The following is a 24,402-nucleotide window of genomic DNA, read 5'->3' as shown; positions in this document are numbered from 1 at the left end:
GGTGGTTGGTGAGTAGTTGGAATTGTTGAATGCAGGGGAGATGGTCTGAAATGGAACCCCCTACACACACCTAATTCATACTTACAAAAATTCATTTTAAAAAATCTTTAATTTCAGTAGTTTGATTGGAGTAGGGGGTTGGCATAGACAACTTTCTAGAAAACAATACTAAGTAACATATCACACTAACTAACACATACATTTGTGGCTGTGAGCTCTTATGGCTTACAAAACAACAACGAAAACAGAGCTGTCCCTGTGGGTTTCTGAGACTGTAACTCTTTACTGGAGCAGAAAGCCCCCTCTTTCTCCTATGGAGTGAGTGGTGGGTTTGAACTGCTGACCTTGAGGCTCGCAGCCCAGTGAGTAACACTATGCCATTGGGATACCTAATGCTTACAAAAAGGTGATACAGTTTTAATCTGAATGTTTTCTGCAGGGCACACAGCTCCTCTCTGCCACTGGCCTTGTGCCCTGACTGAAGGGCGGGAGGGACAGAGCAGCTCAGCAGCCAGCATCTCCACCCGAGGGCAGCGGGGCACGAGGCATCTGTACAGCCATGCAGGCGTGCCTCGTCATAGTGTGCTGCACTTCAGTGCGCTTCGTAGATACTGGGTTTTTCTTTGTTAGTTTGTCTGTTTTAACAAAGGGGTTGTTTGTGGCCAGTCTGCATCAAGCAAATCTATTGGCACCATTTTCCCAGCAGCGTGCATTCATTTCATGCCTCTGTGTTACATTTTGGTCATTTTCACACTATTTCCAACTTTTCCCCAATGTTTGCTCACTTAATAGACTGCAGTGTCTGCATAACTTGTATATGCATGCACTCATTACCAGCAAGTCAGTTCCAGTCCTACGGGACAAGGTAGAACTGCCCCTGTGGGTTTCCAAGACTGTAACTCCTTATGGGAGTAGAAAACCTCATCTTTGTCCTGAGGAGCAGCTGGTGGTTTCAAACTGCTTACTTTGCGGGAGTCAGCCCAACGTGTAACCACTACAGCACCAGGGCTCCTGTACACACACTAGGGAACAAAAACAATTCACGTGACTCGTTTTGTATTGTGAGGATCGACATCCCCAAGGCATGTCTTCACCAATGATATAATAACAAATCACATGCCTTCAAAAATACCAGGCATAGACTTGGTACTCAAAGACGTCCCATTTCAATGACACAATACACTATTGTTCAAGCTCCATTTCCCACTTCATAAAAAGCTCGGTAATAAAAGATAACCCACTCTATATTGAGGACAGAACTCCAAACTTAACAATAGAAGGAGGAAGAAAGAGCTAGTTACACGGAAAAGAGAATTAATAGCGAGCAAAGGACAGAGCTGGACATTTAGAGTGTGAAGCAGGAATCGCGTAGAAAAGCTCTTTTGTGTGGCTTCTTCAAAAACTCTCTTGGAGAGTCACGGGGTAGGGGGAGGTGCAGGTGGGAGTGGGGGAATAGTTACATATTCAAATTGCATAGTTGAAAATCTTATTGGAAATCATTATGTGTGATATCAAGGTTCTTTGCTGGGTTTGATTTCTTTCTTTCCTCATATAAACCAAATCAGAGCTATTATAAGTATGTTATATGCTATTTTACTTTTACCTCTACTTCCAGCCTTAAAATCCCACACAGATGTTCAACATCCCCTAAAGAAAGGACAGGTCCTCAGATCACACTGTAGGTGGGAAGTGTTTCCAGGAGCCAGGACACTAAATTTAAAATTTACAAGACCAGCAATGATAAAACCAATATAGATAAAAGTAACTTATTTGCTTTCATTTAAAAGTACATAAAAGATGATTTTTAATGCAAATTGGACTTGCCATGTTCTGATGAGTCTATTTGGTTCATGTGTTGTCTTCCTTGAATACAGAAAAGGCAATTTTCTATAAAAACCACCCACCCAATTTCTTTTCCTCTTAGCATATGGCAGGTCCTGATCAGTCCTGGAGACAGACACCGTGCTTCATAAAGCAGTGACAGAGGAACACCCCCACAAGATGGGCTGACACAGTGGTCACAACAATGGGCTCAAACACAGAAATGGCCGGGAGGGTGAGAGCGTTTCAGTCAGTGGCACACGGGTTCACAATGAGGCAGAACAGACTCGACAGTCTTTAACCACAATAGTCCTGCTCTGGTATTTCAATACCATTTGAGCAGGCGTGGCAGTTATGTAATCTACTGTCAACTTGAGCAAAGGGGTGGAGTCTACCGTGTCAATCAGGCTACAGCTGGATGACCTCATTTGGAGGCAAAACAGAGATACATAGCTCACTGGAGACCAGACCCACTCTCTTTGCCTTCCCTTTCCTACTGTTGAGACACTCAGAGAGCTGGAGGGGACATGTGGAGATCCTTGCCAGCATTGAGACGCTTCTGCTGCCACTGGATCCACAAGACCTTCTACCCAATAGCCTACGGTCTTCCTGCACTTGGCATCATTGCATGTGATGTGTGAGTCTAAAGAGGAATTTATAGACTGGTATTGGGCATATGGGCTAATATCAGACTTATGGACTTGATCAGGACTGGGATGGGATGCTTTCTTTTTTTTTTTAATTAATAAATATTTTTATTGGGGCTCATACAACTCTTATCACAATCCATACATACATCAATTGAGCAAAGCACCCTTATACATTTGTTTAATATACAATTTCTCTTTGACATAAAGCTCTCTCTTACACACATATGCGTGTCTCTGGATTTGTTTCTCTAGTCAACCTGGACTAACACAGAGGTTATGTAAGCACCAGAACTGATGAAAGCAAAGAAAGGATCCATATACAAACAGTAAGAAAGGAACATTATTCACAGAACAAAACCAATGGGCAAAATTGAATTTGATTCATTCACTAATTATAGTTTACTCGAGATACCTACAAAATGCTTTGACAAAAACATTAAAATAGAAACATGCTTTAGAAGAGATAGGTGTTCAAGAATAAAATATAAAACTTTTCATTCTGCTAATAAATAGACTTCGTGGAATAATTCTAGGTCCATTTCCATAATGATATTTTCCTCCAACAACTATGAGGAAGCTGCACCATCTCATGAACTTACCGTCAACCGTCATGCCTCAGTGTAGGTCGTGTTCTTGTAGTTAACCTCTCACCATGAGAGCTCAGGCTGAACTGTCTAACGACTCATTGCTTGCATCAAGTTTGGGAGAAAATAACAAAGCTGACAGCATGATTAGGAACTACAGAAGAAATCATTTTAAAAGGGGGATCGATGGTTTTACCAATAAGTGGAAATGTATTTGTGTCGCAATGAGGGGTAACAGAAACAAGAGGAATCAATGTCGTTATAAGGGGCTCCCGTGATTAAACCGGGGGACGTTGTCAAGGTGACAGCAGAGCTCCCCTCCAAGGAGACTTTTACCTCCTCAGCAGAGGAGGAACCTTCATTTGTTCTAAGATGTTTAAGTATGACCAAGCTCAAAGACATGTGGATTGCTTCAATGTCCTTCTGATCTTTTTCATCACAAAAGAACTTTGTTTTCATCAAAAAGAAAGCCCTTTTGTGTTGTGAAGGGAATAGCAAAAGAGGATTTTTGTGGGGGAGGGGGCCTTAATTGATCATTGCTTAGCACAATGCCCTTGTTTGTCCCCACCTTGGAGGTAGCTCTCCAAAATGACACTCATCCACTCAATTCCAACTCACAGGGGCTTCAGGGGAGAAAGACGAGGCTTTCTGCTCTCAGAAATTACAGGGGCAGTTTGATTCTGCGCTAGAGGGTCACTGGCAGAGCCCTGTTGGCGTACTTGGGTCTGCAGTTCGAAGACATCAGCCGCTCCTTGGGAGACAGAGCGCGCTCCACTCCGGTAAACAGTTACAGACTCGAACTCACAGGGGCAGTGGAGCTCGTAGCGACCCCATGACTCAGAATGGACTCCGTGACTTGAGATTTTCTTTTACAGTGTCCTTATGAGGGAACATCTCTCATTAATGCCATTCCGACCAGCTCGGGCTAGAGGTCAAGAACCAGGAGGGTAAATGATCGTTCGTGATTGGTGGCTTCATGTTACCATTTTAATATCTCATTGCTTCAAGTGATTTTAAATTTGTGAACAAAAGTAAGCTCGTGCCTCAGAATGTTAAGAAAAACAACTGAACTTAAAGGTAAAAACGAAAAGTTGACGACGGTTCGTACACGAGAGAGAGGTCTGGCTGTTGTCCGACCATGGGCATCAGTGGAAACACGGCCAGGAGCAAAGAGAAGGCAGTCCAGCTCAGCGAGGCAACCTGTGAGGGAAAAACATGCTAGCTTCAGGCAAACAGGAAACCGTCAATGGCACACAATGGAGAATACGGAACCTTACAGGTGTCCCTTGAACAGTGCTGGAGGGACCATCTGTAAAACACCAGCATATCAGAGAGAACACCAAAAAAAAAAAAAATTTGGGAAAAAGCTCCTCGGAGCGGAGCTTTCACAGTGCCCATGTTTCCCACTAGAGGCATGCAGCAACTCGCTCAGACTTAGTGCACCCAGTGGTGTTGCCTGGGAAGGTTCGCTCCGGTCACAGTGAAAATTTTTTGGGGGGAACGGCAGTTTCGCTCAAACCTGGTTTTTTGTGATGGCCAATTTAAGAGAACAGCATGTGGCTGTGAAATTTTGTTTCCTGCTTGGGAACAATACCACAGAAATTGTGATGCTGAACACAGCTTACAAGAATAGCGTTACGGGAAAACCTCAAGTGTAAGAGTGATTTTCCCTTTTCAAAAAAGATGAAATGTTGATGGGTGACAAACTATTCTGAACATCCATCAACTTCCTGAATGGACAAAAAAGTCAATTTGTACTGCATTTGAAACTCATTCCGCCAGATCAGACTGTTAATGAAGCTTTCTATTTGGAGGTTCTGAAAAATAGTATAACAGGATGCAAAAGAAAGGCCTGATTTGTGGCAGACGGGGAACTGGTTTTGCCACTGCAACAATGCACCTGTTTACACAGCCATCTCAATGTACCAGTTTTGGGCCCCAAACCAGCATGCCTCTCTGCCCCATGCACCCTACTCACCTGACCTCACTCTGTGCAACTTCATTTGTTTCCACAAAAGGACAGTGATTTGATGACATAAAAGAGGTGAAGGAAAAAATGAGGGAGGTGCTGTCAGCCATCTAAACGAATGAGTTTGAAAAATGTTTCCAAGAATTAGATCGCAGATTTGGCAAATGTATTAAGTGTAATGGAGAGTACTTTGAAGGTGATAAGATTATAGTGTTAAAAAATTTAAATACATAGCTTTGAAAAAAGTTTCTGGGTGGGGGGGGGAACCCCCTCATAACCAAGAAACCAACTCACTGCCAGCAAGTCGATTCTGACTCACAGTGAGCCTACAAGACAGGGTAGAACTGCCCTGGTGAGTTTCCATGACTGTAACGCTTTACGGAAATAGAAAGTCTCCTCTTTCTCCTTCAGAGACACTGGTGGTTTCAAACTGCTGACCTTGCAATTGCTGCCAAACTCATAACCACCAGGCCACCAGCACCCCTCATATATATGAGGTAAGGTACGGAAAATAGCAGGGCAGGATCTCTATTCATTGTCACAACAACCTTAGGAGGAAGCTCTATCTTTCACAAGCTATAAGATAAGGAAACTGAGCTCAGAGAAGCTAGGGTGTAAGAAGCAGCCCTGTGCCTAATAAATGAGACAAGACAAGTCACTACCATCAAGTCCATGCTGGCTCATAGTGACCCTACAGGGTAGGGTAGAACTGCCCTCCGGTTAGTTTATGAGACTATAACTCTTTACAGGAGTAGAAAGCCTCTTCTTTCCCCCTCAGAGCAGCTGATGGTTTTGAACTGCTGCCCTTGTGAGTTACTCCTGGCTCTGAGATTCTATAGGAAAAGCCACATTCCAAGTGTTAGACCATGCAATGCCAGCCCCTCAAAGGAAGGTGGTTTGCTACAGTGAGCAAACACTGGAGCCCAGATGAGAACTTCCGTTAAACTACTGTCTTAGTTGAATCCAGGAAGACAGTACCAGGCATCCTGGTACTCAGAGATCTTTTGTAAAGTCTCCTGACACAGGCAGAAGGTATTTCTATCTTCTTTCTACCACCATCAAAAAGCAGAAGCATCAGAGTGTTTGCTGTGGGGACACAGGGTAATGTCCTCGTAACTAAAGAGAGACGAGCGGGGGGAGCGGCACAAGGCCAGGAGAGCGCTGACACCTCTGCCTGGAGTTCACAGCAAGACCATCTGCTTGGGGCTTCTCTGAGCAGTTCCTCAGCTGCTCCAAAGTCAAGCTACCTGAGGTTCAATAAACCCAAGGAGTGTTTCATGTGGACGCATCAGCTCTGCTTCTTCCAGGGGGCTGCAAATGTTCACGGAAGAACGGAGTTCAGGTGTGGGAGCTCACACTAAATCCCAGCCCCAACTTAAGAGCAATTAGTTCTCGTGTCACGGCCCTGCTCAATACTCACGTCCAGGAAGGGAACGGAGATGGGTGCTGTAGCCAAATGCGGTGAAGAAATTGGATGGTGCCTGGCTGTCAGATCAAATAGCGTCTGGGGTCCTAAAGGCTTCTCTCTGAACAAGCAGCCATCTAAGTGAGCTGTGAACCAAGTCCCCGTGGAAGAAGCACACAGTCATCAGTCACCAAAGGAATTGTGATGCACATCATCTGAAGCCCGAGGGATTAGTTTCAGAGCAGAAATTGAAAGAACCTGGTGGGCAGAAGGCGATGGATGACAGAGGGAGCCCAAGATTCATTTGTGGAACTACCTAGGATATAAACCTCCGGAGAACCCCCTTTATCCACAATTGAGGGATGGGAGGAAAGGGGTCACTAACCAGAGTGCATTGGTGAGTTGGGTATAGAAGGTCAAAGGCAGAAGCCTGACTTGAACAGTTAAAACTTATCAGCAGATTCCACCTCGGATCCATGCTGCATCTGATCTGGTTTCCAAAATCTAGTGTCTTTGGGGATTGTATTGTATTGCTTGGTTTGGTTTTTTTTTTTTTTTTGCTGCTGATATTATTGAACTTTTCAAACAACTAACTGTTGGTTTAAATAATTTTTCGCTTTTATCTGTTTATTTCCACGTTTTAAAAAATATTCTTCTTTCTGCTTCATTTGGATTTAGTCTGCTCCTCTTATTCTGGCTTTCTAAGGTGGCTTATTGATTTGGGATATATAGTTTTCTAATGCAGGGACATATTACTACGAATATCCCTCTGAGCACTGCTTTAGCTACCTACTAAAAATTTTGTGAAGTTTTGTTTTCATTTTGATTAAAGAATGTTCTAATTTCTCTTGTGATTTCTTCTTTGACCGATCAGTTACCAAGAATTTGTTGTTTAATTTTGGGGGAGGAAATATTAGTTATACATTTTTTCAAAGACAATATCAAAAGGAAATTCCTTTTTTTCACTGTCATCCAGTCCATTCATAGCAACCATCTAGAACAGAGTAGAATTGCCCCTTTGAGTTTCCGAAGTTACAAATCTTTCCAGGCATAGAAAACCTCATGTTTCTCGTACTGAGGAACGGACTGTTTGTATCTGCTGACCTTGTGGTGAGCAGTCCAAATGGGAACCCACTGCACCACCAGGGATCCTGATGCAACATGGGGTGACACTAATATATCCATTGTATTCAAAGGGAAAAGAGAAGACAAAAAGGATGTTCATGCATCACATTTCAGTGTCTCGAATTAACTAAGACGACTTGATGATGAAAGGGTGTAACAAACATGTCTTTGATGAGTATCCTACAGAAACCAAGTCTATTTTAAATATACATTTAATTGCAAATAATGCAAAAACAAAAATTAAACAAGAAAGAAAGATGTTCCTTACTCTCTTAAAACCGCATACCATATGGGCACCGGCAGCAAGCAGTAGACGTAGTAAGTCCAGGGACAGGCTTGGAGCAGCAGGAAAAATGCTACTAAAATGCCAATAGCTACAAAACTGCATGGCAGGAGACGGCTTGGCTTCTGAAAATAAAAGGAAACATTGAAACGGTTCCAGACCCATGCTAATTGACAGATTAATTTGTGAAGTGAGGAAAACATAGTAATTTCATTTCCTGGCAGATAGCCAGTTGAATAATCAAGAATTCTATTCTTTGGGTCACCACTGACTTTAACAAAGGCCTGCATCGGACACTAACACCATCGGGGGACAAGTTGTTGGAGAAAGTTTGCAGTCGGAAAGAATCACTGAAAGGATTCTTTAGTACTGACGTAGGGAAAGTGAGCAGGACAAGGCTTTCATCACCTGTCCTGATCAAAGTTAGCATGCACTTACATCCTGAGAGAATGCAAAAGAAACTCGCATGTTTTTACTCAAATAACACGCATCTTCTAGATTTGTTTACCAAATACCTCAAAAACATTTTTATAAGCACTGATAGACTTAGATTTGGGAAGGTATTGGAGTTTTTTTTTAATACATGTTGTTGAAAAAAATTGGCACAGTGCATTTAGAAAAACACTTCTCTAGGGCAAGGAGCAGTTGGCAAGCACACAAGGAAGGCAGGTGCTCATGTGCGTAAATCTACGGCACGCAATAGAAGCAGTCATCCCAGTGCAGTTGTTCTACACAAAAGGTTTCACCTGAAGCTACCAAACAAATCCACCAATCCAAAGTGAAGGCTTAGACATAGGGCCTGGGACTGGAATGAGTAATCTTTCCACAGCAACTGGGGAACATGTGGTAAAGGGTTACATCTTCATGGAAGCAGAAAGCCTCACTTTTCCCCCTTGGAGTGGCTGGTGGTTTCCAACTACTAACTTCGAAGTTAACAGGCCAACACATAAGCCTACACCACACCACCAGGGCAGCTTGTAAGAAAAACAAATGTCAACAGACTTGATGCCACTGAAAAAATAGATTATTTACAAAGCAATTTCCAGAGCCCTGTGACATTTAGGACCAGTATGATCAATATGTCTCTTTTTCATCTAAGAAAATAAAATAGACAAGGTAAAAAATAACCATATGCAATAAAACCAAATCAGAGATAAATCAGAATGAGCTTAATACTCATACAACATCGTACCCACTGTGTGAACCTTCCCTGTTGATTTGGTGAGATAGCTTTCCTCCATCCTGGTTATTTTCACACTATGACATGAATGTTTACTGTATTCCGTGGGCCTACCTTGACTTCTTGAGAACTGCCTCCTGCCAGGTTGGCATGAGGCTTGATGATCATCAGAGAAACATACGTTATCCATGCTACAAAACCATTAACAACATTGATTTTCAAGAACAATCTGTCATAAGTATGATAATAAGACAGTCCTTTCAATGCAAGATCAATCAGCTCCTTGCAAAGGAAGACCTGTGGGGAGAGGAAAATATAACTTGCTACAATGGAAGAAAAGAAAAATAACCCTAAATTTCCAAGAAGAAAAAAAGCATGGTAGTCATAATACTCAGATCATTTTATTAAACTGACAGCAAGGAACTATAGGTGATGGACCTGGACGGGCTCTGTGGATTTCTTGCAGAGAAAGGTAATGAATAAAATAGTTATCTTTCAATCTTGATAGGAAACAGCACTTGATTTATTTTTGTTAACTTATTTGGCTAACTTTTTTTGAATTGGGTAACAGTTTATGGAGCAGATCAGTTTTCCATTCAATAATTCATACACATTTTGTTTCACTTCAGTGATTGCAGTCCCTCCTACATAATATCACTTACCCCACTTCCTCCCTGTGTTTTCTCTTCCTATTCTTATAGGCTCATCCATTGCTCGCCTGAAAACTGTGTTCATTTCCAGACCTGATGAGCGACTAAGGGTCTTCAACATGGGCTCCACCAGTGCATCCAAGCAGTCATTTTGCTATGTTTTTCTGAGTGTTAGTTCTGTTCCGCACTGTCCTCCCACTATATACAAGGCCGTCCCTTGCGGAGCTATTGGTAGCTGGGCACCATCTAGTTCTTCTGACCTCAAAGTAAAGACTAATGTTCTTGTAGTCCATTAGTCCACTGGACTAATTGTTTCCATGGCACTCTGATTTTCTCCACTATTCAGGAAAGGGTATTTTAAATATAAAATGCCTGTGATCACTTAAAATATATACAGTGTTTTAGAATTACTCTTAGGAATGTGACCTCCCTCATCGGTCAGTGTAAAACATTGAAAAAAAAAGATAAATTGTCAAGGGTTCATGAGGAGGGAGGGGGGTGGGAATGAGCTGATACCAAGGGCTCAAGTAGAAAGAAAATGTTTTGAAAATGATGATGGCAACAAATATACACATGTGCTTGACACAATGGATGGATGAATGGATAGATTGTGATAAGAGCTGTAAGAGCCCCCAATAAAATGATTTTTTTTCAAGAGGAAAGAAAGTGATCTCCCTGTGGCATAAATAAGAAAATAAAGTTACAAATGGCTGAAGCTCACATTTATATCATTCTTGACTTTCTTATATCATATCAGATTAACCAGAGCACAAATAAGATAGCACTAAAGATATATACTTTGTGATGAATGTACACACTCATATGTATACTTACACACATATATACATACCTGTAAAATTGTTCCTATTATATTATGAAGGGCCCTGCAAAGTCAGTGGTTCATACTTACCAGCCGCCCCATGGAAGCAAGATGAAGCGGTGGGTTTCCATGCAGATTACAGCTTGGATACACTGTGGGGCAATTCTTCTCTTTCCTACAGGGTGGCTGTGAGCGGACGATGACTCTAGGGCTGTGCTGTGTTGTGTTGTGCTGTGTTGTCTCGTGTTACTGTGTTATGTGGTGCAAATCTACCTGTAGTGAAGAAAGTCAACCGTTTCTTAACGGTCCAGAAAGACTCACTGGCTGCCACTTTGCGTTTCATCTATAGCCCTGACCTCTCCATCGGGAGCGTGAGGATCATCCACTTACACGCACGATGATTTTATACTTACTGCAATGTCATGCTTCCCTAGCTTTATATAAGACCTTGCTTTCTTTAAAAAGCTGAGCCGTTTGGAATTAGAAAGTAGCCTAGAAAAGAAAAACACATATGGTCAAAATGGTTCTGCGTCCCAATCATGTTTTTAATCGAAAAGAAAAGAATCAATTTTTTAATCATTAAAAAATTGCAATAAACAAGCAAAGCTTAAACTCAATTGTAAGGATGTGATTGACTGAACACTTCCAAAGACTAGCCTGTAATTTAATTTGGTCTTAGTCACCTAAAGTCGGAACAGATAATTTTTCTCCAAATGGCAACGTATATCTGCTATTCCTTTTATCCCCCTAAAATAAAAGGGGGCTTTTAAAAGACTTGTGGAAAAATTATCTTTCCCCAAACTTTTTTGAAAGCCCGTCATACCTCTCTTCCTAAGGGCCCTATTTTATCTTCCCCAATTGTATGGAATTTGTTTTCTTTAAAAGGTTTTATTGTAACCACTTTGGCCTTTATAGTACTCCTTTTTCCAATATAAAGTGTTTTTTCTGCTTTAAAAGGTCATTCATATACAGGCTGATGGTTTGCTTCTCCTTATCATGCACTGCCACCTGCTGGTTATTTCCCAGAATACCATTAGAGTACATTAGATCCAGGTTTTGTTACTATTTTTAATCAGTCTGGTAGAGGTGTGGGGTGGAGGGGGTGGGGAAAGGGCTTCAAAAAGTTCGTGGGAAAAATAGACCTCAGGCTAGGAGGGACAGTTCCCAGAACGCCCCAGGATCGGTGGGGAGATAGCCATAAAGGTCAGCGGGCAGACCTCGAATTATGTATGCTTTTCCTTTTGGTTTGGGGGTTTTTTTTACTAGTTTTTTTCCCTTTTCTTTCTTTTTTTGTGTTTTTTCTCTTCTTATGCAATCTTTTTTTTTATTCTTGTTTTGTCTCTGTTATTGTTGCTTTGCCTACCAACATAAGTAAAACATGGAGAGCCAGCCTGGGGAGAAAGAACAGGACACACGGTTCCAGAGGGACTAGGGGAAGCACGAGGGGCCGGGGGAGCAGTGAGCAAACAATGCCACAGACAGGGGAACAACTAGAGAATTAAAAGCAACAATGAGGAGGACATAAAGATCCTGGGGGTGTTGGCACAACAGCAATCTGAGAGGAATTACTAAGAGGCAGAAGAAGGGTGAGCATGATGGTTGAGCAGGAGAAAGGTAAAAGGAAACAGATGAAAGATCTAGGAAGCAAATCTATAGGTAGAGGTATAAACATAGGTGTGCACTTATGTAAACATATTAATTCATAAAAATAGAGGTATTGGCCGATGTACATGTATTTATCTGGCAATACACTAAGGAAGCAGCCAGATGTTGGGTCAATGCTCAAGCCCTCCCTCAATGCAAGAACACTTTGTTTCTAACAACCTGGCATTCTGTGGTGCTCACCCTCCTGACACAATCGCTGAAGGCAAAAAGAGTGCATGAGCAAATGTGGTGAAGAAAGCTGATGGTGCCCATCTGGGATATGAAAGGCTTGCAGTTAAACAAGCAGATAAGCAACAAGCCCACATGGTAGAAGCACACCAGACTGTGGGATCATGAGGTATCAACGACAGAATCAGGTAACAGGCACCAGAAGACCCAAAACAAATTACAAAAACATATTGTTGAGAATGGGGTGGGGGGTAAAGCAGAGACCCCCAAACCCATCTGTACACAATAGGATATCCCCTCAAAAAAGGGTCACAAGGAAGGGAGATAACCAGGGCACAGTCCAGCACCAATGAAACACACAATATTCCTCTGGTTCTTTGAGGCTTCCTCACCTCCCACTATCATGACCCCAGTCCTGCCTTAGTTCTGGTTAGACCAGAGAATGTACATGGGTACAAGTAGGCGCTCACGACACACAGAATCCAGGGAAGATAAATCCTTCAGGACCAGAAATTGGAATAGTGGTATAGGTTAGGGGGAAGAAAGAGGGAGAAGGGGAGGAAGGGGGAACCGATTGCAATAATTGACGCATAATTGCCTCCTGGGAGTAAACACCAGAAACATGGGTTAAGGGAGACAGCTGTTGGTGGAAGATATGAAAACAATAATAATTTATCAAGGGGTAACGAGGGGGTTGGGAGACGGAGGGTAAAAAGAAGATCTGATACCAAGGGCTCAAACAGAAAGCAGATGTTTTGAAAATGATGATGGCAACATATGTACAAACATGCTTGATACAATTGATGTATGGAATGTTATAAGAGCTGTAAGGGCCCCCAATAAAATGATTGTTTAAGTTCATGGGAAATAAAAAGCTAATGAAATTTTCCATGAGACTTTTGAAAACCTCACATATTTATCAAAAGTTGTGGTGGCTCAGTGCTTAAACTGTTGTTCGAAGCCCTTCTGTCCACATCAGAATCACCCGAGGAACTTGCAGGTTAAGGTTGTAGGTTCCGATTCAACTTATTTGGGATGGAAACACATATTCTCGGAAGAAGGTAGAACCGGAAAGAACCAGCTGGAAGTCCAACTCCGTGGCAACGGGCTTAAAGTATTTGTCGGAAAGGACATACCACACTTTTGTTTTCACAGGTTCTTTAAAGTATCAGAAAAGCTACTTTTTGAAACTAGGGTAAAATAGGACATGCAATTATCATATGAACCCAGAACACTTCATTGTGCTCATTCGGAACCTGTACATGGAACCTGTCATTCGACCAGAACAAGGGAATATTGCATGGTTTAAAATCAGGAAAGGTGTGTATCAGTGCTGTATCCTTTCACCATACTTACTCAATCTGTATGCTGCGCAAATAATCCAAGAAGCTGAACTGTTTGAAGAAGAACGAGGCATCGGGGTTAGAGGAAGGCTTATTAACCACCTTCTGTCTGCAGGTGACATAACCTTGTGCACTAAAAGTGAGGAAAACTTGATGCACTTACTGATGAAGATCAAGGATTGCCGCCTTCAGGATGGTTTACAAGTCAGTTTAATGTAACTTAAACTCAATGTGAAAAAACCCAAATTTTCAGCACTGACCAGTCGGTAAGATCATGATAAAGGAGAAAAACCTAAAGTTGTCAAGGCCTTTAACTTGGTTGGCTCCACAATCAATGCTTGTGGGAAGCAGCGGTGAAGAAGTCCAATGGTGCCATGCAGCGGGCAAACCTCTTTAAAGTGTTGAAGACCAAAGGTCACTTTGAGGAGCACAGTGCACCTGATGCAAGCCATGCTATCCCATCGCTTTATGTGCATGTGAAAACTGGACCCAGCATAAGGAAGTCAGAAGAGAACCGAAGCATTTGGATGCTGGTGCTGGCCGAGAACACGGAAAGCACCATGGACTGCCAAAAAGAACACACACATTAGTCTGGGAAGTAGTACAGCCGGAAACTTTCCAGAAACAAGATGGGGAGACCATGGCATATACTTTGGGCTTGCTGGCAGGAGAGACCAGTCCCTGGAAAAGGACATCACACCTGGTAAAGCAGAGGGGAAGCAATAAAGAGCAAGACCAGTGATGAGAAGAACTGACACCGTGGCTGCAGCAATGGGCTCAACCATAAGAACAACTGTGAACTGGCACGGGACCGGGCAGTAGTTTGTTCTGTTGTACATAGGGTCGCCTCAGGTTAGCACTGACCTGACGGCACCCAACTGCCGCGAACGTATAAACCCACTGCAGACCCTCTGACAAGTCTAAGATACATTTTAAGATGTTTGTGATATGTTCCCTCTGGGTTGAAATATTTTGTTACATCATCATCCTTAAAATGATTTTGTCACCAATTATTTCTAAACATTTTAGAAAAGACTAAACTCATAATCATCTCTATACTGCATGGTCCTGTAGTCCTTTCCATGTGTCTCATTCGAGACGGTGTAAGACGAGAGTGGAGGAACCAGGCATAATATGCTTGGATGTTCACTGATCACATCTTTTAACTGCCACCTAGCCCACAACAGGTCCTGTCCTGTTCGCAGGATGTACGAATGGTAACAGCCTAGAATGTGACTCTTGAAAATCATGTGTGCACCACCCCACAACCTGTAGAAGCCATTCCTAAACGTTTCTCAAGGCCCCTGGCTGTCTCTCCATCCCCCTCCATCAGCTGGTCAAAGGTATCTAGCACCTGGCTCATTGCTTAACAAAGACAATAACCCGGCTGGCCAGGTGGAGCTGGCTTAGCATGCAAAGGAGATTAAGGTTCTAGGTCAAGTAATCTCTCAGCATGGAGTCTAGTGAGAAATTCTACCAGCTGCGTCTTTGAGGACGTTCAGTTACTTACTTAAATGGTCGAAACCCAAATGGCAAAGTTCTTTCTTTTCTCTGCGTCATTTTCACCTGGGAACCAAGGATAAAGCCATGTTGTTATTTAGTACATGGGGAGGAATTCGTTTCTTTTTGAAATACAAACAACCATGAAGATTATGCTTTGGGGAATGGTTAATTACCTAGAAAATGAGTTGAAATTTGGGCTACGGTGTTATTCCATAAACAGTTAAAGGAAAAAATTTAACATGATCTTATTATCATGATTAGCTGAGCATTAAACATGTCAAGCCTGCAAAATGGCATTCTGGAATGTAACTGAATTGCAGTTCTTATAACACTTAAAAACAGCAGAAGTCAACAGCATTACCAGTGTTAAGAATAGCAGAGTTTTCAGTTGAGTTTTTCAGTTAATTTGTGTGTGTGTGGGTGTGCATGCGCACACACATGTATGCTCACACGCACACTGATATACAAGAAATGACAAGAAATGTTGCAATCTCTGATTCTATTTCTATGGTATAAATCTCATACAGACCTAATTCTGGTTTTCATAAACATAGGTGACAATCTTACAATTAGGGACACTATTGAAAGGGAATTCTAGACCCAGAAATTGACTTATGGAACCTGTACTTCAACATTGTGAACATTTTTAAATTAATTTTTTTTAATAATGTGAATCTTTATATAAAATTCACAAAACTGAAAATCATTTATGAACACCAAAATATTTTCCTTTGTACAATTGATTTTCAGATTGAGTACTGCCTGTCTTGGGTGTGAGACCTTCTCCTACCCTGAACTGCTCGAGGATCTGGGCCGCGTTGGTGAACATGCTCTCTGCCTTGAAGAGGTCCGTGTGGTTAAGATAAGCCACAGGAAGGGTCCCCTGCAAATAATCAACATTGACCGGGTCTCAGAATGAAAGCTCAGCCTATTCATGGAGAACAACATAGACTTATAAAGGAAGCAATGGAAATGACCAACAATGGCGACGAGAACAATAAATTACTAGACTAATTAAGGGAAGAGCTTTTTTGGTAAACCATGATTGAAAAACCATAGTCTATTATTTTTTCTCACAAACTACATGCTGTACAGTAAATAAAAGCAAAGAAGGTGAACTTATTTCTACAGAAACTAACATTTGCTGAAAGATTAGTATGAGGCAAACATTGCCTCAGTTCTCACAACTTCATAGACCAATGTAATACAGCTCAATAATAGAATCACCGACAGATGCTAACAGACTGGCAGGTAATGAGATAAGCAGCAGAAGGAGAAAGGGGGTGCGGCAAGTCATGGCCCCAAAAGATGGACAGAGTCAAGAGTGGTGGAGATAATAGATAATATTCAAAAAGCCCAAAGTCAAAGTAATGGTCAAAGTCAGCGAGGCCATCATGGAGTCCCTTGAACCACCAGAGCTTTGGGGCAACAAGTGAGTGAGTGGTGAAATCACTGAGAAGAGTTACAACCCGAGCCACTGCCATAGAGTCCATTGTGACTCATAGTAGCCCACCATCAGGAGTCCTGGTGGCACCAGGCTTATCCTTTGTGCTGCAATCCATGAGATCAACAGTTCAAAACCACCATCCACTGTTATAGGAGACATTTCTCAGACCGTTTCATGACTCAGAAACTCACAGGGGCATTTCTAGCCTATCCTATGAGTTGGCATTGACTCGATAGCAGTGAGAACCTTCTACTGGGTTTCTATGACAGCAAACCTTTAGGGGAGTACACAGCCTCTCTTCTCTCCCAAAGAGCCGCTGGGGGGTTTCAAACACCAACATTGCCATCAGCCATCCAGTGCCTAACCCACAGCGCCACCAGCGATACTTAGAGTTACCTGCAGACTTCATAAAAAATTAAAAAATGAAACATCAAAGTGTACCTCACATAGTAAGAATAAAGATTATTTTATGAAAATTGTGCTTCTTTATAGAGGTCTAAATAAAGGCCTGTACATATGTAAATATATTTATATAGAAGGATGGGAAAATAGATCTATGTGTATATATTTATAGATTTAGTATTAAGGTAGCAGATGGGACATTGGGCATCCACTGAAGTACTCCCTCAACACAAGAATACTTTGTTCTATTAAACTGGCATTCCATGATGCTCACCTTCCCAACACAATTGCTGCACAAATGGGTGCATAAGCAAATGTGGTGAAGCAAGCTGATGGTGTCTGGCTATCAAAAGAAATAGTCTCTGGGATCTCAAAGACTTGAAGGTAAACAAGCAGCCATCTAGCTGAGAAGCAACAAAGTCCACATGAAAGAAGCACACCAGCCTGTGTGATCACGAGGTCTCAATGGGATCAGTTATCAGGCATCAAAGAACAAAAAATGGTATCATTGTGAATGAGGGGGAATGCGGAGTGGGGACACAAAGCCCATCTGTAGGCAACTGGACAGCCCCTTTCAGAAGGGTCTTGGGAAGGAGATAAGCCAGTCAGATTGCAGTGTAGCAATGATGAAACATACAACTTTCCTCTAGTTCCTAAATGCTTCCTCCCCCATCCCACTATCATGATCCCAATTCTACCTTATAAATCTTGCTAGACCAGAGGATGTACACTGGTACAGACAGGAACTGGAAACACAGGGAATCCAGGACAGATGATCCCTTCAGTACTAGTGGTGAGAGTGGCAATACCGGGAGGGTGAAGGGGGGGTGGGGTAGAAAGAGGAAACCGATGACAATGATCTATGTATAACCTCCTCCCTGGGGGATAGACAACAGAAAAGTGGGTAAAGGCAGACATCAGACAGTGTAAGATATGACAAAATAATAATTTATAAATTATCAAAGCTTCATGAGGGAGAGGAGAGTATGGAGGGGAGAAAAGTGAGGAGCTGATGCCAGGTGCTTAAGTGGAGAGCAAATGTTTTGAGAATGATGAGGGGAATAAATGTACAAATGTGCTTTATACAATTGATGTGTGTGTGGATTGTACTAAGAGTTGTATGAGCCCCCAATAAAATGATTGTAAATAAATAGATAGATAAATGGTTTTCCTTACCACTGAATTAATGGGGAAAGGAACTCCGATCAAAGAAGCCATCAATGGTGTGATGTCAATCTACAAATAGAAAAAGTTCAATTCTAAGAGACTTCAATAAGGGAACTGAATACACGCCCCCTTACTTATCAACCATCTTGTTGTCTGACTTTTCACATTTCCATGACTATAGTAAAAAAAATCTACTATCCCACTATTTTGTGCATTAATTGTACATCTGACAGTAATGACTGCTGAGATATGTGAATGAGTAACGGGCTATAATGGTCAAAGGTCACGTGTCAACTTGGCTGGGTCATGACTCTCAGATGTGTGACAGTTAAGAAACGAAAGGTAGCTATTCTGTAACGGCAGTCAACTTCCATTTTGGGATCTGATGTGGTCATCCTCCATTTTCACAGAACACTGCTATTTCTGCATAACAGCCTGGTCTCTGCAACCTAACCAGGTAGATGAGTGAATGTAATGAGCCCAACTCTATTTGGGACATGACCATGATACTTGTTATAATAAATCTCCTTCAAAACATTTAATACACACTGGATGTCTAAAACTGTCTTATGTTTAAGGTATATAAACTTACAAAAACTCATTTTGAAAGCAACAGGAGTCCCAAATGTAAAAGGTCATGTAACAACAAGAACAACTGTACTTGTCCTCATAGGTAAGAACTGGTTCATTTTATGGAACAGGTTTTTGTTTATGTTTTATTTTGTTGGCAGTATTACACCAAAGAATGCCTTCACTAGACCGAAAGGAAATAGCACCTGCAGACTTCAGTAGGAGAAATTGTACCCATGTGAAAGACGGCGTCGGTCAGAGGGAAACCTAACGAGACAGGAGAGAAAGGCTTCCTTAGCCAACAACAACAACCACTACAAGCCTAACCAAGTGTGGCATCAGACATCTCCCTTCCAGTCCAAGGCCTCTGAGGAGTGCTTCTGGCTTTCTTCCTGGCTGCACATCTTCATGTCCCGACCACCCATCCCACTACCAACCTGCTATGACCCCTTATCAGTCTGTAGACGATACTTTCTGAGAGCAAACAATCTCCATTTTCACCAACTTATTGGACTATTTTATATTAAGCCTTATCATTTTGGGTGTTGGTAAAGGGCTTCAAAGTCAGAATGCCCATTTTCAGATCCTTCCTTATCATCTGTGAGATCCTAGGCAGTTATTTTCCTTGCCAATGCCTCGGTGTTCTTGTCAGATACAAGACAAATGGTTTCTCCAGAGTTACAGCCCTATGAAGTGAGATAAAATAGCGGGCACATAATAATAAACTTACAATAACCGGTGATTACTCTGATGTTTTCATCGTTATTACTTGGGTGGACCATGTCCTCGGCCTCTTCTGTATTACGTATCACAGCGATCATTATGACTGCTGGATTAGTGTCTGTTTCACCCTTAAATATAAACTCCCAGCATGGACCGGGTCTGCTTTTCCTCACAGAATATCCCATACCCAGGCCTGGCCACACTGCAGACACATGATCATGTTGGTCCAGGGAAGGAGGAAGGAATTCTCATCACCTAGTGCGGGTCTCAATGTGGAAGTATTAGTCAACAGACTGGGGCGTCTTCCACGAGCAATAGCTGAATCCATGTCCAGTAAATAATTTCCTGACTATGACCTGTCCTGAGTATGAAATGTCCTTGTGATGAGGACTTCACCTCTTCCTGCCCTTGGGCAGTGATTTCTTATTATAGATTAATAAATTGGACTGGTTTTCTGGCAGAGTGGTTTTATGTTGGGCTGCGATTCCCAAGGTACGCAGTTCAAAGCCACCAGTCACTCTGCAGGCGAAAGGCAGGACTTTTTACGCCTGTAAAGACACAGTCTTGAAAACTCACGGGGGCAGTGCTACTCTGTCCTATCGCGTCACTCTCAGTCCACATCAACTCCATGGCAGTGAGTCTGGTTTTGAAGTATACAGTTTCACACACATGGGGGTCCATCCTGGGAGATGACTCTGTTCCTTTCTTTTTCTCTTTGAAATCAACAACACTTTCAACATTTCAACTACTCTAGGCTTGAGTTGTTTTGTCTCGAGTTCTTTCAGTGTAAGATATCATGGTACGTTCTTCTTTGGGGCTTTCTTTTTTCCTATTTCAGGTGTGTTTATTAAACAGTTTTATTGGCATATATGTCACATGTCACACAATTCAATAGTGCAGTCAGATGAATAAAAATTGTACAGTCATCTCCACATTCAACTTTAGAATGAATCTATTCTTGTTATTTTGAGAAAAGTCCACTTTAGGTAACTAGAGGCTTAAAAGTGAAAGCCCAGCCCTAGAAGTGCCCGTCACAAAAGGAATGCCATCTAGTGAGGTGGCCTGGAAAGGCAAACTGGGATCACATCCCAGCGCGGCCACCTCTGCTGCGAATACCACAGACAGCCATGCACGCAGCATGTCTTCAGCTGTGACGACGCCAGGCTTCCTGTTCTCAGGTACTCCTCCTCGCCAAACGCCCTTAGGCTTGTTCTCAGCTACTGCTCCTCGCCTAACATCCTTAGACTGACCACACATTTTTCTATATTAGAAGGTTTCTAGCGGAACAGTCTGCAGTTTCTTATTTCCCAGTGCACTTACAAGGCAAGGTGGATCTGAAGGTACAGAAAACTGTTCATTATAAGGGCAGAGGCTACATGCTACTGGGATGAAACCCATAACAGGGCTTTATTGGTTCCGTATTTTAAGTACCCACGCATGGCGGCCATGATCAAGAAATAGTCACAGAAGTAAATACAAAAGGCTTCAAAAAGTGAATGGAAAAATTTTCTTCTCTTTTCATTCCATTTTCCCATGACTTTCCTAAAGCCCTTCATCTAAGCAAACCCCCCAAAAGAAAAACTGACTCATAGTGCTCCCCACTCCGCTGCCCCATGGGTTTCTAAGCTGCAACTGTTTACCAGCGTAGCTAGCCCCAGCCTTCTTCCACAGAGCGGGCGGTGGTTTCAGAATGCTGATGCCGTGTTTCGCAGTCCACAACCACTACCCCACCGGGCCGCCCCCTTCATCTAGCAGACATACTAATTTTATTTCCGTAACAGCCCTTCCATTATCCCAAAGTCATTGGAATGAGTCTACTGCTTTTACTTTCCACTTGAATAATTTTATTATGCCAAGAAAAAGTGGCTTGGCCTATATGTTAGGCAGGGTTCTCTTGAGAAACAAAACCAGGAAACTTATAAATAAATAAATATATATATATTCACACATAGTCCACACAGCAGTTCAGAGCATGCAGTTCAACTCACTTCTGTGGAACAGTTAATATACTGGAAGTCCTTCAACTCACGTGGGCTACCAGGTCCAAGGTCAAGGAAGCAGATAGCATGGTCCTCCCTCAGGCAAGGCAAGCAAAAAAAGTCTGCCCACAGGCAGCAAACAGCAGGGTGGGTCACCACAGTCAGTAGCCCAAGAGCGTAGCAAAGCAGGCCCGGTGGGATATCGAACACAAGCAATGCAAGGTGACAGGATCCAGCAGCCTCAAGCTCAAGTGATGTGCACACCAGCAGCATGGGGAAGCAGGTCTCAAAGAGCCTCAAGCTCTACCAACACAATCCATGGGTTGGCATGGCTCACAGGTGTACCTTACAGGTTGAGGCAGAAAACTAGCTAAAACAGCAGCACACTCGCTCCAATCACCAGAGAGCAAAAGAGAGTGCAGACAGGCTCTGGAGAGCCATTTATCTGTTTGCCCCCCAATCAAATTGTGACCTAATTAATCCTACATGTTCCTATTGTCCAGGTTGGCACAATAAACCTAACTATCACAGCCTACATTTTTGATATGTTGTGGAATAGTCATCAGTGCTATTATTTGCACACCAACTATTTTCTCCGTGGTCTCTGTCTAAACTTCGCATTAGAAGATAGAATCAGAACGAGATTAGCATGGAAATGGCTACCTGGTTGACATCGAGCCTCTTCCAGCTCTCCAGTTTCCATTCTGAAAGACACAACCAGATACAAGATGTGGATTTTTAAAAGAAGAAATCATTTGATAATTAGTGAGTGGTCAGAATTTAACAGAAAGCATAGTGTTACAAACATTTCTATCTTTTCAACCAATGTCTCTTGGAAACATTTCTGTCTTTGGAATATAGAACCACACCAAATCCCAAACCTGCTGCCATCAAATCCATTCCCACTCATAGTAACCCTATGTAGGGTTTCCAAAACTGTGCATTTTGCGGGGAGCAGACAGCCTCATCTTTCTCCCACGGAGAAGTTGGTAGGTTTGAACTGACAGCTTTGTGTTTAGCAGCCCAATGTTTTATCATGCAGAGCACTCTAAAACACAAAGATGAAACAAAACATGGTATTTAAAAATAAATATAGGGTCATTTCTGTGGTGGTTCATTAAATGTTTGGAATGCTCACGGAAAAATAAGTACTCCAAAATATCAAAAGGTTAAGGAAGGGAAGATGGAAGAATACAGTCTACAGCCCCTCCCACAGAAGAATCTGTTCCAAAGGACGGCATTGATTCTGCAGCTCCGGGAGAGGGACATATCTGATCAGAGCACACGGGAGCAGATGAAGGGGCAGGAGGAGAGAGTGGAGCACAGCCTGGCCCACCAGGCCGTGAGGAGGATGTTCCTGAATAGAGCAGCCAGTCCACAGAGAGAACAACAGGGCTGGCCCCACTAAGAGACATGATGCCCCTCAGTGACCAATGGTGCTACAGGGGACAGCACCGGAGACACAGTGTGGGAATTGCACCTGACTTGATCCCACCACACCGAGGCAAAGCACTGGGGGAGTGCAGCGGAACAGCAAGGGATGGAGTGGCAACGTCCCCAGGGAATGCTGAAAGTGGACTTTGGGGTCAGGGCGTGGTGCCCCAACAGACTGGACTGGAAAACACTCCTAAAGGCCAACAAACGATCCTTGAACTAACTACAAGCTTTTCTTTCTTGATGTGTTTTGTTCTTTGTCAGTGGTTTGTTGTATACTGTTGCTTTGTTTTCCTCTGTCTTGCTTTTGTGCATGTTAATATCTCCACAGGTCTGTCTAAATAAGATAGGCTGGAGGAACTATCTGGAAGAAAAACAACGGGACTGACAGTTCCAGGGGGACTTGGGATAGGGGGAGGTGGGGGGGGGTAAGGAAGTGGTGTTAACTAACTCAGGGACAAGGGAACAATATGGGATCCAAATTGGTGGTGAGGGGGGAGTGGCAGGCCTGGTAGGGAATGATCGAGGGTAAGGTAACATAAAGAAGAGGTATCGCTGAAATTCAGGTGGGGATGGAGCATGATAGTGGGGCAGGAGGAAAGTCAAGGGAAATAGAGGAAAGAGCTAGGAGTTAAAGGGCATTTACATAGGTCTAGACAAAGACATGTACATGCAAATATATATGAGGATGGGGAAATAGAATTATGTGTCTATATTTATAGGTTTAGTATTAAGGAGGTGGAAGGACTTTGGGCCTCTACTCAAGCATGAATACTTTCTTCTATTAAATTGGCATTCTATGATGCTCACCCTCCCGACACAACTGCTGAAGCCAAAGTGGGTGAACAAGTAAATATGGTGAAGAAAGCTGATGGTGCCCGGCTATCAAAAGAGATAGCGTCTGGGGTCTTCAAGGCTTGAAGATAAACAAGCGGCCATCTAGCTCAGAAGCAAAAAAGCCCACATGGAAGAACACACCAGCCTGCGCAATCACGTGGTTCCAAAGGGATCAGTTATGAGGCATCAAAGAACAAAAAAATCATATCAGTGGGTGCACACCTCCATGATAGGATCGCTGAGGACAAACGGGTACATAAGCAAATGTGGCGAAGAAAGCTGATGGTGCCCAGCTATCAAAAGAGATAGTGTCTGGGGTCTTAAAGGCTTGAAGGCGAACAAGCGGCCATCTAGCTCAGAAGCAACAAAGTCCACATGGAAGAAGCACACCAGCCTGTGCAATCATGAGGTGTCAAAGGGATCAGGTATAAGGCATCATCAAAAAAAAAATCTTACCATAGTGAATGAAGGGGGAAGTGCAGAGTGGAGACCCAAAGCCCATTTGTTGGCCACTGGAGATCCCCTCACAGAGGGGTCTAGAGGAGGAGATGAGTCAGTCAGGGTGCGATATAGCACCGATAAAGAATACAGCTTTCCTCCAGTTCCTAAATGCTTCCTCCCCTCACCCTCCGCCCCCACTACCATGATCCGAATTCTATCTTGCAAGTCTGGATAGA

The 24,402-nt window shown here is 42.8% G+C and overlaps 1 protein-coding gene across 1 annotated transcript in view; it reads right to left on the bottom strand.

Annotated features, from left to right (window-relative positions):
- Positions 1 to 24,402, bottom strand: part of PIGN (phosphatidylinositol glycan anchor biosynthesis class N) — an 84,969-nt gene that overhangs the window by 35,546 nt on the left and 25,021 nt on the right. Inside the window, 9 exon segments of the mRNA XM_075533215.1 lie at positions 4,164 to 4,255; positions 6,272 to 6,335; positions 7,823 to 7,962; positions 9,132 to 9,314; positions 10,901 to 10,979; positions 15,174 to 15,229; positions 15,957 to 16,049; positions 18,192 to 18,251; positions 22,118 to 22,160. Of these exon segments, the coding sequence (XP_075389330.1) occupies positions 4,164 to 4,255; positions 6,272 to 6,335; positions 7,823 to 7,962; positions 9,132 to 9,314; positions 10,901 to 10,979; positions 15,174 to 15,229; positions 15,957 to 16,049; positions 18,192 to 18,251; positions 22,118 to 22,160 (810 nt within the window).

Source organism: Tenrec ecaudatus, chromosome 15, assembly GCF_050624435.1.
Source record: "Tenrec ecaudatus isolate mTenEca1 chromosome 15, mTenEca1.hap1, whole genome shotgun sequence".
NCBI lineage: Eukaryota > Metazoa > Chordata > Mammalia > Afrosoricida > Tenrecidae > Tenrec > Tenrec ecaudatus.
This window is presented reverse-complemented; position numbering and strand designations above follow the sequence as displayed.